Source organism: Arachis stenosperma, chromosome 5, assembly GCF_014773155.1.
Source record: "Arachis stenosperma cultivar V10309 chromosome 5, arast.V10309.gnm1.PFL2, whole genome shotgun sequence".
Classification (NCBI taxonomy): Eukaryota; Viridiplantae; Streptophyta; class Magnoliopsida; order Fabales; family Fabaceae; genus Arachis; species Arachis stenosperma.
Window position 1 is genome coordinate 4,970,933 of NC_080381.1, and position 25,090 is coordinate 4,996,022.

At 30.4% G+C, this 25,090-nt stretch overlaps 3 protein-coding genes across 4 annotated transcripts; 1 reads left to right on the forward strand and 2 right to left on the reverse strand.

The window, feature by feature from the left end:
• Nucleotides 1-1,200: 1,200 nt before the first annotated feature.
• Nucleotides 1,201-3,445, forward strand: LOC130979633 (transcription factor bHLH121-like). Its single transcript, XM_057903115.1, has 5 exons — nucleotides 1,201-1,481; nucleotides 1,551-1,678; nucleotides 1,794-1,921; nucleotides 1,998-2,468; nucleotides 2,551-3,445. Exons 1-5 carry the CDS (start codon nucleotides 1,204-1,206, stop codon nucleotides 2,701-2,703), a joined length of 1,158 nt encoding a protein of 385 aa, XP_057759098.1. The 5' UTR covers nucleotides 1,201-1,203; the 3' UTR covers nucleotides 2,704-3,445.
• Nucleotides 3,446-4,078: 633 nt separating this feature from the next.
• LOC130982136 (calcium-dependent protein kinase 28-like) lies at nucleotides 4,079-9,306 on the reverse strand. 2 transcript variants are annotated; one of them, XM_057906007.1, is made up of 12 exons: nucleotides 8,612-9,306; nucleotides 7,770-7,900; nucleotides 7,524-7,565; nucleotides 7,218-7,395; nucleotides 7,060-7,138; nucleotides 6,774-6,943; nucleotides 6,535-6,661; nucleotides 5,664-5,779; nucleotides 5,469-5,576; nucleotides 5,281-5,343; nucleotides 4,898-5,071; nucleotides 4,079-4,668 (listed from the first exon to the last, which is right to left on the reverse strand). In XM_057906007.1, the coding sequence occupies exons 1-12, from the start codon at nucleotides 9,050-9,052 to the stop codon at nucleotides 4,516-4,518; spliced, it is 1,782 nt and encodes a 593-aa protein (XP_057761990.1). In that variant the 5' UTR covers nucleotides 9,053-9,306; the 3' UTR covers nucleotides 4,079-4,515. The 2 variants fall into 2 exon arrangements, with proteins under 2 accessions (XP_057761990.1, XP_057761991.1); XM_057906008.1 differs by having other exon boundaries at nucleotides 7,218-7,329; nucleotides 8,612-9,304.
• Nucleotides 9,307-23,841: 14,535 nt separating this feature from the next.
• LOC130980313 (transcription factor WER-like) lies at nucleotides 23,842-24,624 on the reverse strand. Its single transcript, XM_057904002.1, has 2 exons — nucleotides 24,365-24,624; nucleotides 23,842-24,275 (listed from the first exon to the last, which is right to left on the reverse strand). Exons 1-2 carry the CDS (start codon nucleotides 24,622-24,624, stop codon nucleotides 23,966-23,968), a joined length of 570 nt encoding a protein of 189 aa, XP_057759985.1. The 3' UTR covers nucleotides 23,842-23,965.
• Between the last annotated feature and the right edge of the window lie 466 nt (nucleotides 24,625-25,090).

Genomic DNA, 25,090 nt, shown 5'->3' on the forward strand with positions numbered 1-25,090 from the left:
TTTAATTAAGAGACCAGTTGATGAGCCACCATAACCATACCCTGTCCAAGTGATTTTGCATCTCTGATATGCACTTACTAAGTAGTTCAAGTAGTACTATTTCTTTTGTTTTTATTTTATTTTATGTTTCTGGTCATATGGGTTCATATGCCACTGAACCTGGATATACCCAATTCCATAACTGGATACACCTTTGGAAGGACCAACTTCAACACCGCATTGGTTTTTGTCATGGAAGAATCAACACCACTTTAAGAAGCCTTGCAGCCCATTCCAGAAATTAAAAAAAGCCATACAGCAAGTAGTACTATTTTTTTATTAGACTAGACTTTGGTGTTAGTTAATGGAAAATGGAAGAAGGTTTGCCCCTACACTGGGATGAGCCCAATTTCATTTGATGTCCATACGAGTATTTTTTATTGTGTATTGGCCCAAAAAGTGTATGGTGGTCTGATAAGCGGGCTGCAATGCCTGTCTAAGCCCATCTTATTTGTTCCATGTTCCATCCTACTTTCAATTGGTAGCTGAATATGGAAGCACCTCATATTACAGCTTCACCAAATACTATTTTCTAATTTATACTCCGAGATTGTTGACAATATATTATCGTGAGTAAGATAATGCACTTACTATTCGCTGGATTTGGAAGCTTGTAAAAATTAAAGGAGCATATAAACCATATCACTATCGTATAGATGGAGGTTCGACATTTTCGTTTTTTAAGAAAGGGAGGGAGTTTAGAGGAGATGGCAGTTTAATATTTTGAAACAATAATTAATAAATTATTTAATAATGATTAAAAACAGGAGGACCAAAAATATATTAAAGGATTTTATAATCTTATAAAAATTTAATTAACTATTTCGTAATATGTTGGTTATTATAATCTGTCTTATACATGCAGCAATTTATTATTATTAGATGAAGTTTTGATCTACGATAAATTAGTTTTTATTTTATCAGACTAGAAATACCATAAAAAAATAGTTTGGAAACATTAAATAGATGCAGTATTTATGGTATTATAATAGTATAGCACAGAAGGCATCCTATAGCAATAGCAGTTTGCAACTGAAAATATTAAAGTATTATTTTGGTGTATAGTTGTTGATGATAACACAAGAGAATCGAGTGAGAGTGAAATGATCCAAAAAAATATATATATATATAATAAAACAAAAAAAAGGTAAAAAGAGAGGATATATGTATATTTGTGTTTGTGATATTATGAATATGAATGCACTAATAAGTAAGGTGGCTCGTGGATGGCACAAGTTTGATGCGCGTGTTCTCTTCTCTCTCTCTCCAACTGCAGCCAGATTCAGATTTCTGAGAGGGATTACTCCGCCTTCATTCATGGATCACTGGAATTTCTCCAAACCCCCATCCCTTCCGCAAGATTCACCCTCCGCCTCTCCCTCTCCTCCTCCTCCTCCTCCTCCTCCTCCTCCTCCTACCCTCCCCTCCAACCGATCCCACAGGTTCCCTCTCTATCTCTCTTAATTCTTGTTTTTGTGTTTGTGAAGTCATTAATTTAATTGAATTTGCAGAGAAAAGGGGCAAGCGGAACCACCGCAGGATCCAGCTGTCGCCGCAAGGAAAGTTCAGAAGGCTGACCGCGAGAAACTCCGCCGTGATCGATTAAACGACCACTTCCACGATTTGGCCAACACTTTAGGTCTCTCTCTCTCTCTCTCTCTCTCTCTACTTCATGATTACAATCATTTTGCTTGCATCATTCTTCTCATAATTGTTGTGATTGGGATATTTATTTTGCTCCTCTCATAATGTAGATCCTGATAGGCCAAGGAACGACAAGGCAACCATCCTCACTGATACGATTCAAATGCTTAAAGATTTAACTGCCGAAGTTAATAGGTTGAAAACCGAGCATAAAGCGCTTTCTGATGAGTCCCGCGAGGTATGCTTCTTATTGTTTCTCTCAGAATACCCTGCTTTGCTTGTTGCTTATTCTTTCTTGAATTTGGTGCTCACAGCTAATGCAAGAGAAGAATGAACTCAGGGAAGAGAAGGCGTCTTTGAAATCGGATATAGAAAACCTTAATTCTCAGTATCAGCAGAGGGCCAGAATGATGTTCCCATGGACTGCAATCGACCACTCTGTCGTAATGGCACCACCACCTTATTCATATCCGGTTCCTATACCTATCCCTCCTGCTCCTGTTCCAATTCACCCAACTCTTCAACCCTTTCCTTATTTTGGAAATCAAAACCCTCCTCACATTCCTACTCCGTGTTCAACATATGTTCCATTCTCTGCTCCAATTAATGCCGCGCTTGACTTGCCCTCAGCTCAGTATGCTTCTGCATCTCATGTTCCCACCCAAAAGGATTGTCGGAGCAAGTCACCACCTCATAGGAGAATCACTGATGCAGACAGATGTAGCGAGACTCATGATGTGGCCACAGAGCTTGAACTTAAGATGCCTGGATCATCAACACAGGAGGTAGTAGCTTGGTTCTAAAAATTTGAATAACCACATTTGTTTTGATGTTCATACTTTTGAGCCTCCATTTTGTTTTCTGTAGGAATCTTCTTCTGGGGGAACGAAGAAGGTCAAGCATTCAGGGAGGAAGGATAGAGTCGTCGCAGAAGGGAGTGCTTCGAGCCGGTATTCAACGTCTCATGGACTTCAAGATAGCTCCAACAGTGTAGGTGACATCCCAAAGGCTGATAGTTGACAATGGATATGGATCCTTGTGAACATTTTATCTCATTGCAAAGGTCAGATATATGTTTAGCAGTAGCCAAATTGATAGTGGCTCTATTTGGCAAAAAGGTTATACCATTTATGAGGCAAAATGATGAATGGAACAGTTCTTCCCATGAGTCATGACAACAGAAAGTGGAGCTTGGGATCTTGTTTACTTTATTTTCCTCTGCCTCTATGGACCACCAAAAGTTGATTCTTATTCCTCATGTATCTGTTCCACAGGTTTTAGATTAAGAAAGGGATCGGATTCCCGTTATATACGGTTCAGAATGTGCACACTGACCTATAATTTCATTAATTTGAGCCATTTGAACCTAAGAACTTCGTAACCCATGTAAATATAGATTAGCATGTGCATACTTGTCAACTTAGTTAATGTAAATTTTTAGCGTTAACTTTTCCTCTCTCTGATATAAGTTCTCCACTCTTTTTTTTTAATTTCACAGGGTTTAGGGGATACCCGGGTAATACCTACTTGTTCAATGAGAATGCTACTATGTAGGAAATTGAACTCGACATAGGTCACTGGAATTTGATTGAATGATGAGGGGTTTGGGTAGCAGATTTTACATGAGATGAGATGTCATTGCCTTTTGCAGTTGGAATACTAAAATGAAAGTATAAAGCTAAGAAGGAAGTGGAAATCATGAAAAATAAAAAAAAATGTGAATGGATTTTTTCGGTTATAAAATTTACTTGATCATGTGAAGTGTGAATTTTCATTATCGGTTGGACAAATTGTTATGCTATGTTAGGGTTTACAATGTAATTAACGTGGAAATTTACTTCATGAATAATTGACTAATTATACCAAGCGGAAATGAATCTTTTAAATTGTTAAAAAAAATTGAGAGTGTAAAGTGTGATTTCTAACCTTTCATTCCTCTCTTTTTCATATGTAGTTTTTGTCCCATTTATAAAATTAATGGTGGGAGATCATACTTTACTCCCCCAATTGTTAAAAAAAAATGAGAAGATCTATTTCCATACCGAACTCATTTAGACTGAGATTAAATCAACCAGCAAATCATTTTGAGTACTGAGAACAAGACTAATATTTTCAACTTTTTAATTCATGAAAACCTTTGATAAACATATTGTCATATCGATGTGTGATATTTGACAAGCCATCAACGTCCTTAGGCGAATGCGTCAAATCTTGCTTCCGAAGACTTTTAACTGATAACAACGGTCGTCAGTCCAAAATGGTGAGGAATACCAAAAAAAGGGGGGCTGACTGTAAATTTTATGTGAGCTTATACCCTATAGGCCTGAGATAATTAGGGCAGTATGACAACAAATCTGATAAATTATACAAATACATTAGTATATTACAAATCAAATAATCAAAATAATAGTCAATATAATTTCATTTGACTATTAATGCAAGGATAATTTACCCTTTTTTGTAGTAAGATTTTCGTTTTCAGTTACACAGTACATTATGGTACAAGTTACAAGCACAGAAGTAATATACACTGATTAAAATGTGGTACTCGAAGCCAATCCATGCAGGGTCTCCATAAACTCTATTTAAATACCTCCTGTGACAGCCCTCTAATTTTTTTTCGTATAACGCACTCTTTTGCAGAAATACCATGGTCATTATAAACTGGAGTCTTTAGAGTATCATAGAATGGTGAGAGCAAAATGTGCAGAATATTCATAACTACATACATATCTTAATGGCTTCAGCACAATCTGCACAAGAGATAAATCTTGGAACAACTCCACCACTCTCACACCCTTAAACATTTGCAGCTTCTAAAACACTTCCAATCTACAGCTTGCGCCGATGGGGGCTGGTCACTTGTTGAGAACTAATGCTTGCAGTTCTGAGAAGTCTTCGGAATTCCGATAGGCTGATTTTCCCATCCTTGTCAATATCAGCTTCCTCAAGCAACGGATCAATGGAGCCCCTCAAGCCGGTATGCTGAAACATAGAAAATGTAAAAATGGTGAATATTAGATGCACCAAATACGTACGCAACCTTAAAAACAGACAGATGTGAAAGGAAAGCAAGATTAGAAAGAAGAGCTTAAACACTTCCCTTCAGATAAAGAAAATAAATGGAGAGAACGGATGGGTATCAATCTGAGTTTGTTACAGGAAAGAGAAGTTTATCATGTTTGGAGAGCTTGGGTAAGGAGACAAGACTAACCATTCTAAGTTCATCTGGAGTAATATATCCATCCTTATCTATGTCGAATTTCTCAAAAGCAGCTCGTGACCGTTGATGCCATTTCTCAGAGTTGTGTTCCTCCAATTGATGTACATGTAATGCAGCCGCCACAAATTCAGTGAAATCGACTAACCCATCTGTGTTGCTATCTATCTGCGAGCACACAAAGCAGCGATTTAAACGCTTTTACAAGGCAAAAGATACGCATTGATCGAAGTGCCAAAAGCAGAGTACAATAAAAGAAGCTATAGTGAACAAAAATGATTAAAGGAAGAAAAAAAATATTGCCATTGGAAAAAAGGCAATAAATATCATTAAGCACCAAAGGAACTGCATGAGTTCAAAGGATCACCAATACTCACCGCTTGCAATATCTCTAATACACGTGATTCCTTCAACTTCCAAGGGAGATCTTTAGCAAGAGCCTGCACAAAATCATCCCTTTAGACCAAAGCATGGAAACTATATTGAATGTGTTAATTAATCACCAATAGATAAGTGATGTGGTTGGGTTTCAGATAGTAAGAAGATCAATTGATTAATGGGCTACCTGTCTCATCTCTTCTAAGCTAATGGAACCATTTTTGTCAACATCTATTGCATCAAACTGATCTTTTAGATCAGATATCTCTTCTTCATCAAGTGTGCTAGCCAATGCCTGCAAGATAATCAAGTAATGAATGAAATGGATGCAAACAAGTTCCTGCCTTGTAGCATGCAGTGTTTGATTAATTTGTTTCTTTACCCTTAGTGCAAATTGTTTCAATCGACTATACTTCACAAATTGTCGCATGTTGTTTAGGACAGATATATCAATAGGCATCTCCAATGCCTCTCCTCCTTCTTTAACCCATGGATGTGCTAGAAATATCAAAATTAATCAAAAGTCAATATCTTTATACAGTTTACTTCTAAAAATGTTCTAATATGTAAAGGAAAACATCTATGGCTATGTGTGTGTGAGGCTCTCTGTTTATTAAACCGAGAAAAGTAGAAAACTCTACAAAACAAAAACATCCATTAAAAACAAGATTAATTTAGCAAACCCAGAATGGCCAAACAACTAATGTAGAGTTCAGCAGCTCTAACCACTTGATCTGTAAGCATGTTGAGGCCACTTACACACTTATCCTATTTTCAGGGTAATTACCTGTGGCTATTTTGATCTTCACTTTCAATATTTTACATATATATAACTTTTTGGTAGGATGATAATGTATTAAACATCCAATGGAACATTTTATTTTCCTAATCATTTGTCATCAAAAGAAAATCTTAAGATGAGGAACAGAAGATACTGAAAAATTTTACAAAGTCACCGCATGATGGCCATTAAATTTGGCAATATGCATAGCTTCAATATTTGGTATTCTTAAAATTTTCAAATACTTCCATGAATCTTTTTACTATTTTCAAAAAAAGGGAGCAAGTCTCAACACATTTAAGTTCAGTAATAGCTTTCCAAACACTATAACTTTGGTACTTCAACTTTAAATATTACTGAAATCCCTAGCTTTCAGGCAGTTTTTCAGAATGAAAAACTTTTTTTCATGGACAGGAAATTAGATAACACAATAAACAAACAAGGGGAAAAAAATCAAACATTGGATACATACATAGAGCCTGGGCAGCAGTTAATCTTGCTCGAGGATCCTTTACCAATAATTTCTTCACGAAATCTTTGGCAGCACTGCTTATGGATGGCCATGGTTTGCGGCGGAAATCAGGCTTGTTCCGTAAGACCTGTATGATATGGTTATTTATTATACACACAGTTATTACAAAATTTCCTTTTATCAGAATCAGGTAGGCAATAAAAGTAAACAATTTATTCAAGTTCCTTGATTAACTATACCTCCTTGAAGATACCATCCTCGGTCTTATCCCAAAATGGGCGTCTACCACAAAGCAAAATGTATGTAATCACACCAATACTCCATACATCTGATTCAGGGCCTGACTTTCTTTTTAGCACTTCTGGTGCAACATAGTAAGCACTGCCCACAATATCTTGAAACCTCTTACCTGAAATTTGTTTTTGAGGGAACTAGAGCTTTCAAATAAAGACAGCAAAACATATCCGATACAAAAGGGGATAAAAAGTAAGAAAACAAATTATTGACATAAATATATTCTCTAACCAGGTTTTATGAAATCGGACAACCCAAAATCTGTGGCCTTTAGAGGTGAATCTTCTTTGGTAGACTTGAAAAGAAAATTCTACATTCAAAGAAAGAAAAATCAATGTCTAGTTGCATGACTCCAAATTGCACAAACATACAAAATGACTTGACCATACCTCTGGTTTCATATCCCGATGAACCAAACCGTGTAAATGACACTCAGCTGCAACCTTAAGCATCTGTCTTACAATCACTGCTGCATCTTTTTCAGTGTAACGGCTGTCCTTCCTGATTAAAGCGAAGGAATTCAAAGTAAGGTCCAATTCAACAGGTAAAAATGCTGAATACAGAGATCTAGCAGACAATAAAATTGGAATCATTAGTGATGCTCATTCTAAAGTTTGAGCACCCGAAGACATTCTGAAGAAAAATTTAGCCAGTTGGGGGAAAATAGTTCAGGTTCAAGATCAAACAATACTCACTTGGCCAATATCCGATCTAGCAGTTCTCCACCCTCGCATAACCTATGGCAATTCATTTGTCAATAAATTCATTTTAGTAATAAGAATGACATACAGGTATACAGAAGAAGGGGCAACAGAACGTAATCACAAGACATGATTTGAAAAGCCAGCTAAAAGAACATAAACCCAGAGAACATTACAGTAATGCTTCTCAAAAGCAAATAAGCATGGAGAACAAAAGATACCCAAACAAGAGTAACTTACTCCATAACTATGTACACGTATGAATCATCCTCAAAAGCATTATAGAATTGGACCACGTTTTCATGGCCAGTAAGTTCTTTCAATATCTTGACCTCTCGCTTAACATCCTCAACAGCTATGGGTAGAACCATCTGCCATCAAATTCAAGAATTGATTCAGGAATGTGCGAGAACTCATATGAATACAAAGCAGGGGAAAAAAAAGACAAGAAGCACTAAATAAAATGCAGTCGATGACAACTCAGAAACTTCAGACTCATAGTTGAAATCTATTTTAACCAAATGCCGACATCTACATCGTATAGCATTCTATATTACTTTGCATGCTTTTATAATTCACACCAGTTCTCTTACTACTATACATCAACTTTGTCAAGACTTCCCCCAAAAAACAGAACAGAACAGAATGAAATTTGAAGCGAGAATCGAATCGATCAATAACTTAATGATACTTATAATAAAGAATGGAAATGCAGACACATGGCTTGCATAATAGGTACTAATATTGCCATAACTAGACAACCTTGTTATGTCTCAAAACCACAGATGCAATGGAAAAGTAGAAAACCACAGGGCAATGCAAAAGGCCCTTATTTATTTATCTATATTATCTAATATGCCAGACAAATAAAGTATCTCCAGAACCAAAACATATAATACCTGTAGAATCGAATCACCAAATCAATCTTAACCCATTGACCAAAACAAAACCCACATAATCTGAACATGAATTCAATAAACCTCAAATTGAAATTGGCATCAATGGAACAAAGCACAAAGTAGAAAACTCAGCTGAAAAATGCAAAAAAGGAAGCGTGAAATGGAATGAAATAGCAGAATCACCTTGGCCTTCTCGAGCCTCTTGACGGCAACACGATCCCCATTGGCCTTATCAATACCGACATAGGTGTAACCGAATTGTCCATGACCCAAAAGCTTCCCCAACGTGAATCTCTTGTCGAAATTCTTCTCGTAACCGAAATCCGTTCGCTTTCCGCACGGCACGTTCTTTCTCGTCGTCAACGTCGTCGTCTTCGGCTTCTCCTTCGGCTTCTGCGAATGATGATGATGATGACTATTCTTCTTTTCATCGTCCTTCCTCCGCTGACCGTTGTGGACGCTCGCCACTGTGGTGGTGGCCGCCGCCGGGTTGGTCACCGTTGCTTGAGTAATTGTATTCCGTTTCCGGTTCCGGTTTACGGTGGTCGCGGAGTTTCCGTTTCCATGGTGGTTGTTGTTGCTGTTGGAACCACTGACCTTGGTGGATGAAAAGCAGATACCCATGATGGTGAAGACAGAGAAATGGTGATGGGTATGTTGGATCAAAAGAAAGATTGGATTTTTAACGTGTTAACCTTCATTGACGCATGGATAATGGGTGGTGGTGGTGACGACGGTGGCGGTGGTGGTGGTCGTCGTCGTGGTCAAAAGAGGCTTTTGAATGAATGCAGAAAGGAAAGGTAAGAGATAGAGAAAGGAAGAATGGGTTTGGCCGTTTGGGTTTGGGTTTGGCAATTAGAAAGCTTTTTACTTTTCTTTGCGCAAAAACTAGTTTGCATAATAATTTGTAATTAGACATTAAATTTCTTTTTAATTTAATTCTTTACTCTCCAACTGTGTTTTCTTTGCTTTTATTTTGTACCTATGCATTTTTTTTTTTGTTATTTATATTTTTGGAACTATCTCTTTTATTTTCTTTTGTTAGTTTAACTTCGCTTTATGGTGGTATAAAACCAAATCTGTTTGGAGCCTTTAACAAAAAGAGTCCAGCTTTTATGTTAACATTATAGTTATATGGATAAAAATAATTCAATTTGAGATATATTAAATTTGAAAATTAACTAGTTATTTGTTTCTCTTAATTCTTTGAGACTGCTTAATCTTAGCCATAAAAGTATTGTTAGCACATTATAAAAGGAAATGACACAGCTTTGTATCATGCTATATTGAGGGGGAAAAAAAATCAAAAATAGAGACAACCAAAAAATAAAAAAGAGTCAGATATTTATAAGTTAAAAGCGTTCCAAATATGCTAATATTGACCAAGTAGTCTTCAGTCTTGGAGATATTAAAAATTATTATGTCAATAATCAAACGACAGCCACATATAAAGACATTAATAATTAATGTAGGGTGATCTTAAGTCTATACTCAGAGTCGCTACATTTTGTAACATCTTCTCCCTTTTTCTAAGGCTGACTAATTTTTGCATACACGGACAAATTTTGAAGCACGTTACACAGTTAGACAATTTTTGTTTCTTATAGTACATATAATAAATAATAATATATATAGACAAAACAGAAAGGGCCTTATTAGAAATGTTTGATTAAATTTCAATTTTATTGATGCATATGTGTTTCAATGATGAATAATCGCGTAATCAAGCTAAGTTACACCGGTATACGTAGTGCAAGAAGTTTAAGCAACTCTATGATCTTATATATGAAGAATTATATATGAGCACTGAGATTATTGTAGATATCTTATCATTTAAATCCTAAGTACGATATTACATCCCATTTGCTAGCTTATGGGAGGGAGAACCTAGTTTGGGTGCCTTTGATGCAAAAAAGGATGGATGCAAAATCAAGACATTATTAAGTTACTACGTTATTCAATAATAGATTATCTCGTTTCTTAAATTATAGTATCTAACGTATATTACATAGTGTACGTACGAATTGAATAAGTTTAGCTTCCATGATATGCTTCAAGTCTATGAGTTAATATTCAAATTCATCTCTCAAAGATCATTCATTTTTTAAATTAATCTTCAAGTAGTTTTTTAATTATATTAATCTCTGAAAGATAAAATATAAGTCAAATTAGTCCTTCTGTCAGTTAGATGATGACGTATCACGTTAAATATCACGTGGCATGATGACGTGTTACGTTAAGTGCCACGTGTCACAAGATGATTGGTTAACGTGTCAGGTCAGTGACACGTGGCACGACAGGTGTCACTTGATATGAAAAAAAAAATTTATAATCAAAATAGTCCTTAAAAGTTTAGACATAAATAATTTTCATCCCTAAAATTTTAAAAATTAATCAAACTAATTCTTATATAATCTTTTTATAATATTAAATTTAAAATTTTTTTGATACTACTAATTTTAATGTTATTTTCTAAACCTTAATAAACAAAATTCTCTTTACATAAAATAATAAAAATAATTAAATTTTTATAAAATTATTTTGTCATTTATATTTTAAAATTTTATATTTTTAAATTATAATTTTTTTATGTGAAATTTTTTATTTAAATGAGTTTATCAAATTATTGTTGATTATATATTTAAAAATTTAATATTTTAAATTTTAATAAATAATATAGTAATTATTTTAAATTTTAAATCTTTTAAATTTTTTAAAATTATAATTTCTATTATAGTTTAATTTATATAATAAAACTCAATAATTAAAAAACTTATTTGTGAAATTATTTTTGAATCTTAATATTCTAATATAATCTTTTAAATATTTCATTTAAAACACAAGGAATTTTATTTTAATACGAAGCATATCTATTTATATAATATATAGTGTAGAGTAGCTTGTGTTATGCATAGGTGTAATGTTTCCTATTTTATTTTATCTCATTGATTTGTGTAATTAAAAAAAATTATATAATCTATCTCAAACATATAAAACACACAAAAATTTATTATGATCTTTGCACGTATTACGCTTAATAAGCAATTCGTTTAGCATATAATAATAATAATAATAATAATAATAATAATAATAATAATAATAATTAAGCAACAAATTTTTTATATTTTGTAAAGTTTGAAATTGAAGTAAAATTTATGGATCTTCTTGAATTTTGAGTCTATGTATCATTACCATTACATTCTATATGTAAGTAATACCATAAAAAAAAGATGTCGTAGAAAAAAAATAGTGATATAACTTTGTTTATGTTAATATCATAAATTTTGATTTTGAGCATATAACTTTGTTTAGGTTAACAAATACATACATTTCAATTTTGAGTATATATATATATATATATTCCAGCAAAATGTAATAATGTAAGAAAAAGATTTTAGAATAGAAAATAATAATAGAGATTTTGAGAAGAATTAAAGGAGAGAGATAATTTTATTGAAAAAAATTTTAAGAAAAAAGATACAATTACTAATTTTTTGTTTGTCAATTACATTTCTATTAAAATTAGTAGTATCAAAAAATATTTCAAATTTAATATTATGAAGAAAAAAATAAAAAAATTTATACAATGACTAGTTTGAATAATTTTTAAAATTTTAGAGATGAAAATAATTTACGTTTGGACTTTCAAATACTATTTTAATTATAAAAAACTTTTTTATATGGTAAGTGACACGTGTCATGTGGCACTTAAGGTAACACATCATCATTTAATTGACAGAATGACTAATTTGACTTACATTTTATCTTTTAGGAATTAGTATGAATAAAAAAATTATTTAAGGACTAATTTAAAAAATAAATAATCTTTTAGGGACGAATTTGAGTATTAACCCAATATTTGCGGTTACTTAACACTTTATTGGTTGGCTTAATTTTCTTTTCATGAGTTAGCATGCTTATTATTATTATTATTATTATTAGGAAACCAACATTTTCTTATGTTGAATGTTGCTGTAATGTTTGTATAATATTAGTTCTCAAGACTGTTTTTTCTTTTTCGTTGTATTAAATAATATAATACTTTGACACATTGAGTTGTCACTACACAATTATAATTAGCTCAAATGTTCACAACTCGCAAGTATGACTTTGAACTTGACTACGTTTTTCTAATGTTTTGTTAGTATGTTAGAACCTTCGAATAATCAAATATAGGGCAGCAATCCTGTCGCTCCGATGTCCATATACAATTTTAATCTAGCCATATATGTTTACAGAAAGAGAAGAAAAGAATAGGAAATCAATTTCTAACTAGTTAATATTAGTTATTTTTTACTATTTTTTTTTTTTTGCAAGATTTCAAATTCAGAATTTATAATTAATAATTTATTTTTTATATTTTATAATTTAAGATAAATAAAAAAATTTTAAAAAATTAATTGATGTTGATTGAAAAAATAATTTAAAATTTAAAATTTATTATTTATAATTTATAATTTTAAATTATTTTATTCATCTTAAATTTTAGAGTTTAAATTATAGATTTTTAATTATAAATTTTAAATTATAACTTTCAAATCTTCAAACAAATTAAAATTTCTATAATTAAAAAAATAATTAATATTAACTAATTTAAAATTAATTTTCTATATTTTTTAAATATATAATAATTAAATATTAAATTTAAGTCATAACAAATTAAACAACACTATATATATATATATATATATATATATATATATATATATATAAATAAAAACAAATGAGATTTAAAATTATACAATTATAATTTTATGCAAATTGTTACACTTATGTGTTTTTTGGTGATTCAATATAAATCGCTATAGGGTGTAGCGATTTTTAAATTAACTGAAGCATGCATAAATCGTTAGAGGGGTGTATCAATTTATGTATAAACAATGTGCAAGTGATTTCTCTATATATACCAATGGAGGGCAATTGTTTAGAAGTGGAGTATTATTTTCACAATAAAGAATGAGAAGAGTTTTCTAACTCTGCTGTATTGTTCTAGAAAAATTCAAAAAAGTAAAAGGTATGTTGTTAAGTTATTGATATGAAATCACTACGTGTCTTTATTTAGTCATCGAATACGCTGTTAGAGCTAAAAATTAGTATATTGCAAAAATTTGGGGTGTGTAGGATCAAGTAGGTGAAAAAGTTTATTTTACAAGATTTTTATTACTATTGTGTTAACTGGCGTGAGATATGGCACATTTGTGACAGGGTCCGACGAAGATATGCAGGTTTTGTTTCATTGCCGACGAATTTTTTCAAAAATAAGAATACACGAGTTGTTTACAAAGGACAGCAGAATTTAACGTAAAAATACTGTAAACAGAAAGGTTGGTAAACCACTAACGATATACTAAGTTACAGGCAAACAACTCATATCTCGACCACCCAATCGGTCTAATGCAAGACGCAGCCGAATAAATCTTTGCTCCTTGGCATCAGATGTGTAGGTAAATAAGTGGCCCACCTAAAGCATAATAATGTAAAATCGAAAATTAACACGTGATCTAAAAGGCTAATAACTTGAAACAAGTAAATGCTACACTGCAGTGCGTTAAACGATACCTTGATGCTAACGAAAAGGAAAAATCGTCAAATCCATGCAGCCTCAGCATGGGGAGCTGCCTGAAGATCCAGAATTATCATAGCTGAAGAGGACTAGCTAAGTTGTGACATTTATGTTTACTACCCGACACATGCATCTATACAACCACACCAATGCAGTTTTGCCACAATTGGCAACCACCGAAGGTGAATCCGGTTTGCACTCTTGTTACCAAACAAATGGGTGGATAACAGTATTATGATGTAGACATGTTGGTAAATGCGAATAGTTTCGTTACTCGCATTGACTGGTAGCACCCTAAATTTCTCATAAAACTATGTGTACTGGACTATCATCTATTTAACATTATTCGGGGGTGACAGCTACAGTTCACCGAATAACTCCTGATATCACTCCCAAACTGGTTTTCCGTCCTTCATATATTGTTCAAAGTGAGTGAGGCACCCACTAATAACCGTCTTCCCATCAACGGGCAACTCCAACTAGTACGCCACATCCTGCAGCGTGATAGTGCACTTTTCGAACGGTATGTGAAACGTGTGTGTTTCAAGACACCACCTTTCAATAAATGCGCTCACCATGAGCTCATCCATCCAGAACCAATGACTGTTCAGCCTAGTCAGGTGATACAAACTAACTTTTTTCAAATAAGCTATGATCTGTTCATGTAGAGACATATTTTATTGTCTCCAAACAATATAAATACACTTATTTGACTGCATCATATGCTAAAAATAATTACACTCTAATTAAATTCTAATACATACCAGACTGAAACATAAATTATTACTAAAAATATTTTAATTCGATGCAAAAAATTATATAGTTATAATAATGTAACTAATCTTTAAGTCGTGACAATAAAAAATAATTTAAAAAAAATAATTTAATCAATAAATAGTTAGTTGTTATCTATCCAACTAACGTATTAAAAATAATTTATCAATAAAATTTTATCTAAATAATTGAATAAAAGATAGTTTAATAAAAATAATTGATAAAACAAGTTTTATAAAAATAATTTATCTAACTAATATATTAAGTTCTAATTCAATAAATTATTTATAAAAATAATTTAATCATAGTTCACATAAACAGATGCATGTTATCACTCTAATCTTTTAAACATATGAAAATTCCAATAAACATTATGTAATAAAAAATGTTTAATTTTATTTATATATTTAAACAGCTACAATTTTTACCGTTAAAATAAAAAAATCTAACATTTTTATTGATGTCTTTGATAATGTGAGCAATGTCATTAAACCAATACAACAGATATTCATCTGCCATAGTTCCACTTGAATATGATCTCTTCAAATATGCCAAACTCTCTCTTAGCTTCTTTATCCCTCTCTCAAACCAAATGAAACTCCCTCAAACTCAATGAAGGTGACTCTACCAAATGAGAAATTCGCTCTGGTTATTGTGATTTTATAGTCTACATAAACTACTGCACTTTTATAGCGGATTACATTGCACATTGTTTATACATCAACCGCTACACTTTTTTAATAGTTTTTGCATATTTCAATTAATTCAAAAACTGCTATACCTTTTCAACGATTTCTATATTTTATCTTTTTTTTTTAACATAAATCGTATTATTTTTATAATGAATTACGTTCAAATACTAAATTGTTACACTTATTCTATAGCCGTTTACATAAAAATGTCAAAAAATATATGTGTAACCGTTTGTAAAAAATTGTAATTATATAATTTCGGACCTCATTTATTTTATTTAGATAACTTGTTCCTATTATCTTATTATAAAGAATATAAATAACCAATAATGTGTACAACTAATTATATGAGTATTGTAAATAGGAAGGTGTATTTTGAAAGTTGTGTACTCTAGGTATTTAATTTAGAAAAATATAGGTAAACAATGAAAATATTAAACAATATAAATAATAGATATATCGAATGTTCATTTTATTAGGTGTAAAGATAATTATTCTAATATTAAGATTTAGGTAAATATTTTAGAAGTATAGTGTATTTTTATTTGATTGGTGGTTGTTCATATTATTCAAAAAAATTATTGATTACCTAACATAACTCATTTAATTTTTAGAACTTTAAGGAATAAAGGTTAGTTCGATAGTACAATTAGATAATTCACATTAGCTAGTAATAGAATTTATTATAAATGAAGATAATAGAGAGAGAATCAATCAAGTAAAAAAAAATAGTAATTGGTATCATTTTTAGAATTTCATTCCTAATTATTTTTTGGTGTTTATTACGGTACGATAATAAATTTATACGTATCCATATATTTAAAATATGGACAAATAATAATAAGCCATGTGAAATTTATTTTTCACGTCAGTATTTAATTTTTTCTTTTTTAAATATATATTATATCACCACTTTTACTAAAACACCTTTTAATTAAATAAAAATAAAAAATATTTATTTATTTAATTTTACAAAAAATCTTAAAGATCCTTTTTTTATTTGATTAGACAAAAATACTCTTTTAAATTAATTAAATTTTAAAATTCAATTAATCATAATTTTATAATTTCAAATAATTGAAACAATAAAACAAAAATATATTAAAGAAATCAAAATTGTTCTTCATTCATCCGTATTAAACATATTAAAAAAATAAAAAATTAAAATTATTCTTCATCCGAATTCAAAAATCCTCTCGTTCACGCGAAGCGTAAATGTAAGGGACATGACGGTTGTTAGCAAGGACGGAAGTAGAAACTTCACCATCAATGCAGCCATAGCTGCGATGCCAAATAACACGGCTTCCAATGATGGCTACTTCCTTGTTTTCATCAAGAAAGGTGTGTATGAAGAGTATGTGTGTATTACGAAGAACAAGAAATACTTAATGTTAGTTGGAGATGGAATTAACCAGACAATTATCCCCGGCGATCGCAATGTTGTCGATGGCTCTAAAATTATCCTCTTCTTACCCTCTCTTTCTGTTTTTTCTACGGAGAAAAGAAGATGAAAAATACTGAAATCCTAAATTTTAAACCCTAAATATTTGTAGGTGTGAACGAGAGGGTTTCTGAACCCAGACGAAGAATAATTTTGGTTTTTTATTTTTTTAATATGTTTAACATAGATGAAGAATAATTTTGATTTTTTATTTTTTAATATGTTTTTGTTTTGTTGTTTCAATTATTTGAAACTATAAAATTATGATTAATTGAATTCTAAAATTTAATTAATTTAAAAGGGTATTTTTGTCTAATCAAAAAAAGAAATGATGTTTAAGTTTTTTTGTAAAATTAAAAAAATAAATGTTTTTTTTTATTTTTATTTAATTAAAGGGGTATTTTAATAAAAGTGGTGATATAATATATATTTAAAAAAAAATTAAATGCTGACGTGGAAAATAAATTCCACATATCTTGTTGTTATTTGTCTATATTTTAAATATATCGGTACGTATGAATTTATCATCATACCATAGCAAACACTTTTTTTTTTCATATTTTCTTTGATCTAATTAATTTTTTTCTACTTTCCTCTTATCTCATTAATTATTTTCTATTCTATATTCTTCCCTTTTCAAACTATCTCAAACTATATTTATTTATAAGTAATGTTACACATTAAAATTTTTTTATTAATTAAATTTAACTAAATTAATCTAACATAACAAAAAATAATTATAACTAATATTATTTTAAATTATATTGTTTAAATATGTATCATTACTCTTTATTTCTAATAGTTGTACCTAAATCAGTTGTGTTATGAAGTATTTATTTGTATAAAAAGAAAGACACTATATCGCCAACATTTCTATATATGATACTTTATTAAAGTGATTGATTCCTAACACTTTCGGGATGCTGCACCATGCTTGGACATTTCCTGCCAGTTAGATGCATGCTTAGATATTGCATGTCACTGATCATACTATTAACATTTTACAACTTTTAAATTTGCATCAATTTAATTTGATAACTTAACTTTTTATTGATATTGGTTTAAGATTTAGCCAATAATTATGATGTAAGAGCATTTTTTTAAAGATATCATAAATAAAAAAATTGAATGAAAGATATAATTCTTTAAGCGTTTAGTGCTTCCTTGCATTGATAATATATATATTGATAGATGCATGTAAATTTGTATTATAATTTTTAATTAATATTTTCGGGGTATTATTTAACTAAGAAAGAAAAGAATGAGACGGAAACCTTTTCTTCTGATTTCTCCAACTATGTTGCAATTAAAGCAACTCTCTTTTAGTAGCATATAGTTTTAATAGAGGCAATACATCTTAATTATTGGATGATTTTTGTAATATTAATGCACTATTAGAGTAACTCCAATGCTAAGAAATAGAATTCCTCTTCTGACATATGAGGACTCAATTACCATTGGAGTAAAAAGAGAAAGAGGGCTCTTCACGGGGATCAGGGTTGAGAGTCCCTCTAAGCAGAAATTTGCAACAACCAATAAAATCATGCCATGTGGTAAGTTAATAAAAAAAATAAATAATATATTAAATATATATTAAATACTTATATATCTATTTAATTAATTATTTATATTAATTATTTAATAATTAGTTATATTAAATTATAATTAATATAAATAATTATGTTAAATCAATATCAAATATTATTTATATTGTTATATTAAATTATAATTAATTAAATTTATTTTACATAAAAAATAAATTTAATTTTTATATATTATAAAATAATTTTTAGTTGGATTATTTATTTTTATTTATAAAATTTAAAATACTAATCAAATTTAAGTTATTTATTTTAATATTTTATAATATTAAATCATTTTGAATTTATAAATTTAAATAATATTATTAAAAAATAATAATTATTATATTAATTTTAATTACTTAATTAATTAATTAGATGGGACCACAATAGGGATTAAAGTTAGTTCCTTCTAATGGAGAAGAGAGATTCATTGAGTTCCTATTTATTGGTTATGACGCAAAATCTGATGTGGAGTCATTTTTTATGACAAGTGAGCCATAAATAGAAACTGAGATGAGTTCCCTATTGGAGATGGTCTTAGCCATTAGCTAAGCACATCAAGCACGTGATGGAAATAGGTAACAAAATTATGAGTGTTGGTCCACATCAATGTGAAACAGATAATGTTAAAGCTGAGAAAAAAGAACCGACCTAGAAATGAAATTCAGAAAGGAAGGCTCCGACCAAAAAACAGAAAAAAAAATGAGATTCTCGTGTTAATATATATAATAGGAAAAATTTAAAGCGTACCTAAAATATCGATATTTTAATTGTTTTAACCGTTGATTTCAATTAATATATATTATATATATTTTTATAATTTAGATTAACGATTAAAATAACCGAAATATTATTAGTATTTCACGTACACTACAAACTCTTTTTATATTATAATAGAAAACAATCAAAAGAGTTATAACAATTTTGTTCTACACTTCTTCGCCATGATCATAAAATTAACGAAAATATTTGGTAATTAAAAAAAATTAATAAAAAATAATTAAAATTTATTTTATTTTATGATTTATTAATTGTTATGACAATAAATAAATGTTAAATAAAATAAATTTTAGTTGTTTTTTTTGTCTTCTTAATATTACTATAAAATTAAATGATATGTGTATTGCATGTATTAAGCTCAATGTTCTGAAAATCGGTTTAAATCGGCCGGTCGAACCGGTTGAACCGTGAACCACTCATAAAAACTAATTGGTTGAACAACAAAATCGTAAAATTTAAAAACCGGAATTGAACCGGTAAATCGGCCGGTAACCAGTCGGTTGAATTGAACTGTGATTTGGCCGGTTTTTTGGCTGGGCACCAAAACGTTGCCGTTTTATGCCTTATGGAGCCCTAAATCCCTAATTCGATCCTCCCCCTTCTCTTCGAGCTTCAGAAACTGAGAACTGCAACTGAGAGTGAGAACTGGGATCTGAGAACGCCTCTCTGACTCTCACACGATCGTCCTCGTCCCTCACCTCCGTCCAGCCACCGCGTCGTGCCGCCGCCGTCGTTCATTCGAACAGCCACGTAATCGCACAGCAACCATCGTTCCTTCGCCAAGCCACCTCCGTGGTACAACAGTCGTTCCTTCGAACAGCCACCCCCACCGCGAAGCAGCCGTCGTCCATTCGAAGGTGCTCCACCATTGCTTGGTCACTTGGCGTTGCTGTCTCCCACTCTCCCTATTGCATGTTCTGTTGAAGCCTTGAAGGCACCTTTGAGCTTCCATAGTTCCAGGTAATTTTTTAAAATCTTTTTTAGTTTAGCATGTCTCTGTCTCCCTGATGAGTTTGGTTGAATAGTTGTTTGATTTTGCGAAGCTCTGTGAAGTGTGAACTAAAGTCGCTGCAGTGTGACATGATAAACTCTGAAGCTGTGAACTCTGTCTCCCTATTTAATTTTTTGTAAACTGTGAAGTGTGAAACTATGTAGTGTGAAACTGTTTCTGCTAAACTGAACTGTGAACTTTGGTTAATAATTGTTGTTTACTGATTACTGAACTGGAATGATTCCATAGTTCCTGCTTACTTATTACTGATTACTGATTACTGATTACTGAACTGATTCCATAGTTCCTACTTTGTGTACTGAACTGGATTTTGTTATTTGTTGCTTTGTGCATGCAATTATCCACATGAGAACATAACATTCAAGATAGATGAGAGTAGCAGCAACCCTAATTACTTGGCATTTGTGATTTGGTATCAATAGGGAATTAGAGACATAACTGCTGTCCAGCTTTGTGAGGTATATTATATATATACACATTCTCCTACTTCTAAATTTTTCTGCTGAATCAAGCAATTATCATCAAGAGTAGTTGAAATTTGAGTCTTCAACATCTTACACTAATGCTACTATCCTATGTAATGAAATAGTGGTTATTGTTATGACTAAAAAAATTATTTTTCATCATATATATTGCATTGGAATTACTAAATAGACTATTAAACTAAAGGCGTTAAACTGTTGACTAAAAGTGTTAGCTAATATGAATTAAAATTGTTGACTCCTAGACTTTTTTCATTGTGGATAGTACTAGCAGCTAGTATTATTGATCATACATATAACTATTATGCAGACCGAGAATTTTGAGTGTAAGCTGCTAGATCGGAGCCATGGTGCAGTGTGGAGTAGCACCTGCGGCATTGATGGCATTGATAATTGATTAGTTGATTAGTGATCATGAGAGCATGCATGTTCAATAACCATTATAGAGTTTTCATATCACCTGCATATTTGTTGTCTGCATATGTTATAAACTTGTAATATGCATGAAATGAAATTTTGGCAAGAGACAATTTCTTTGGATGTTTGGTGTCATTGATTTATATGGCTCTGTTTGGTGATGTCCGTTTTAGATGCATGAACAAGAATCTTGGATGGTATTTTTTCGCAGAATGTATTTATATTTTTTTATTTTATTATAAAACGGTTTTTTCGGTTTAACTACAGTCGAACCGGTTGAATTTATAAACCAATAAATCAGTAGCTAGAGCAGTTTAATGACCGATTCGATTTTCAGAACTTTGATTAAGCTACATTTTCGTTAATCAAATATCAATATCACATTTTGCTTCATTGTATTGGTAAAGTTTAATTCCATAAAAATTACTGTGTATATTATATGAGTTTAATTTTAATATATTTTATAAAATATTTTATATAATTATATAACTGATTATATTTATTATTTTAAATAATTATTTATATAATTAATAAAAATAATAATTATTTTTAATAATATGATATTATGTATTGAATATATTACATGTAAAATTATTTTACATTCACAACGAATTAATTTGATGGTGATTCACATGGCATCCACCAACATTATATAATACTATTATATATTATATATTATATTGTTAACCATCTCCAAATAAAGCTCAATATAAAATTCCCCTATTATGCATAGACGGATAAGTTGAATTGTTAAACCCGACAACATATGAATGTCTAGGCCTCTAGGGTATCAAATGATGGAGTTATATGGAAGGTTTCCTTTTTGTTTTTCCCAATAGATGTATTAAATATTTATTTTATTAAGTATACAGATAATTATTTTAATATTAAAATTTAAATAATTAATTTAAAAATATAATATATTTTTATTTAATTAATAATTATTTATATTATTTAAAATAGTCATTATTTATCAAACATTTCTATTTTCTTCCTTTGTCATGTTACATCACAACTTCACAAGTACACTCACACACAAAGGCATATTTACGGGACCAACATTATCATAACCCTTCTAAATTTTCAAAACTTAAAATATATTTAATATAATATCTAAAGCTTTTAACAATATACCTTTTAGTTTAATGATTAAAGAAAAACAATTTATACTTTAAAATATGAGTTTAAATTTCATTTTATGCATTTTAACTTTATTTTTTTTGTTCTTTCAATTTTTTTTGTAATTTTTTATTTATTATTATATAAAAATATTTTAATTTTTATAATAATTTTTAATTAAATGTATTAAAAAAATATATACATAAAAATAAATTAGATTAAATTTTATTTTTTATGATATTAAAATTAAAATATATTAAATAAATTATTTATTAATATGAATATATTTTATATATTATATTTATTAATTTATTTTAAATATATATATTAAAAGTATTAAAGAAACAAATTTATATTGTTTATGTTATATCTTTTATGATAAGCTCAGTTCATTAGGTATGAGCCGGCTCGATATAATATATATATATATATATATATATATAATTTTAATTATTTAAAATTTTATATTTATTTTTTATATATAATTTTGATGGAAGATATAAATAAAAAAATTATAATTTATTGATAGATAAATAATATATAAAATTGATCTTTTAAAATATTTTTTTAAATATATAAGTTATAATTTATTGATATAGAATTATAGATTATATTCATATTATTTAAATCAGTTTGTGAGCTCAAACCAATTCATGAGCTTTCGGTGAACCGAACTTGAATTTAAAAAATAAGTTCGATTATTAATGAGTCGGGTCATGAACCAAAACTCAATTCTTGTGAGTCAAACTTAAACTTAATCCAATTCTTATAAACCCTAGACGTCCAATTCTTAATTAAACTTTGCAGCAGCATCAACATCTGTACACCGGTATAATTAAGATCTCAAACATCCAAATATAAACAAACGCCTTAACCATCACACCGCCCTTAGCTTGGCCCTTCAACCATGTAATGGCCCATTCATATTTTTCCATGCATTAATCTTTGGCAAATGATATTTATTCAAGGGGGGAAAAAATCAAAGTTGAACCTAAGATGATGCCATATGCATGTATAGATTTTAGGGTTTAATTAATATGTATTTCATTATAATACATGGTAAAGATTATTATTATTATTAAAAATATTAATTTTAATTTTAATAATATATAATAAATACATTTAAAAATTAAATTTTATAATTTTTTTATTACTAATCTTAATTTTAGCTAAACTCTGAATTTTGTTAAGAGTTCTAACATTCCTATTTTATATATATTCCTAAAAATTTTGCGTGTTGGTTCTCCTTTGAAATCATATCCTAACAAGCTAATAAGAGTAGGTTGCTTAACACTAAATATCATCATATCATACCATTTGTGGGACAAGTTATTAGCAGCTAGCTAACCACCACATTGACAATGTTTTTGATCATTATCAATTTATATTAAACTCTCTCTGCTTCTTCATTCTCTTTTCTAACGTTCATACATATAGAATAGAGGTGGATACTTCAATAATATCGATGTTTTCACATGAAGATCATATTGTAAACCCTTAGATGAATATTGAATATATTTTACTAAATTATCTAAAGGTTCTTAGTGTGATCTTCATGCCAAGACATTATCATTGAAATATACACCTAGAATAGTAACAACAATAGCATTAGATGGACGATAAGTAAAAACTTATTGAGACATACAGAACAAAATAGAACACAAGTACAAAATATTACTCGGTTGAACTCTCTGGGATTACATCAAGCTCCAGAAACTTGTTCACCCAATCCAATGCATATGCTCCTTCGTCAATTGAAAAGTCGAAAAATTCATTGAAATCAAACTTCATTTCCATGTGCCCACTTCCTCCACTTTCTAGTGCTGATGATATTCCCTCATCAGCACGAGTTTCTTGTGGCATAGTTGAACTAGTGTGGGGTTTTAGATCTTTGGGATTAACCTTCTTGCACAAACATGAATTCCAGTAGTTCTTGATTTCATTGTCTGTTCGTCCTGGAAGCCTCTTTGCTATCAACGACCACCTAATACATAGCAACAAAGCAACAATAAGAGGGCGAAGACAGATGATTTGACATGTTTGACTAAATTGTGTACTTATACACGCACGAACCTGTTTCCTAGCAACTTGTGAAGCCTTATGATCAAATCCTCTTCTTCATCTGAAATGTTGCCTCTCTTGATATTAGGTCTAAGGTAGTTCAACCATCTCAAGCGGCAACTCTTTCCACATCTGTTTAGACCTGATTTGGTTGCAACGGTCTTCCACCTCTTGGGTCCATGAACCTCTATGCATTGAGCTAGCTTTTGATCTTCCTCCGGTGTCCACGCCCCTCTATTATATGTTTTCTTAGTTGATCCATTTCCTTCCATTGTGGGTATCTATGTATGTGTCTTGACAACTCTTAACACTAAGACATACACAGATCTATTTATTTATTTATTATATTACTCGAAAATAATGTAGTAGTGGGAAATATGGCGGGAACTCACGCGCATGCGATTATAGATTCCTGTTGAGTTAGAAAACAACCTCATCATGCTCTGTTTGCTTCAACATGGCAAAAAGTACAATTATGTCTTTCAAATTCTCAATGCTTGCTTTGAATATTCACACACTTTTGCCTTATTTGTACATTTTCAAAAATAACTTATTCGTATTTTTACTGCGGGGAGCAGGGGAATACAGAATTATTAAAACGTAATGATCCCTCTTTTGATTTTTTATTGTTTTTAAAATTATTTTCTGGACATTGTTGTCAACACTTGGTTAATGTTTTGCCAGATTCCTTCGACTCACAATTGTGACTTTCGTCCATACTTGACTTAACTCTGGAAT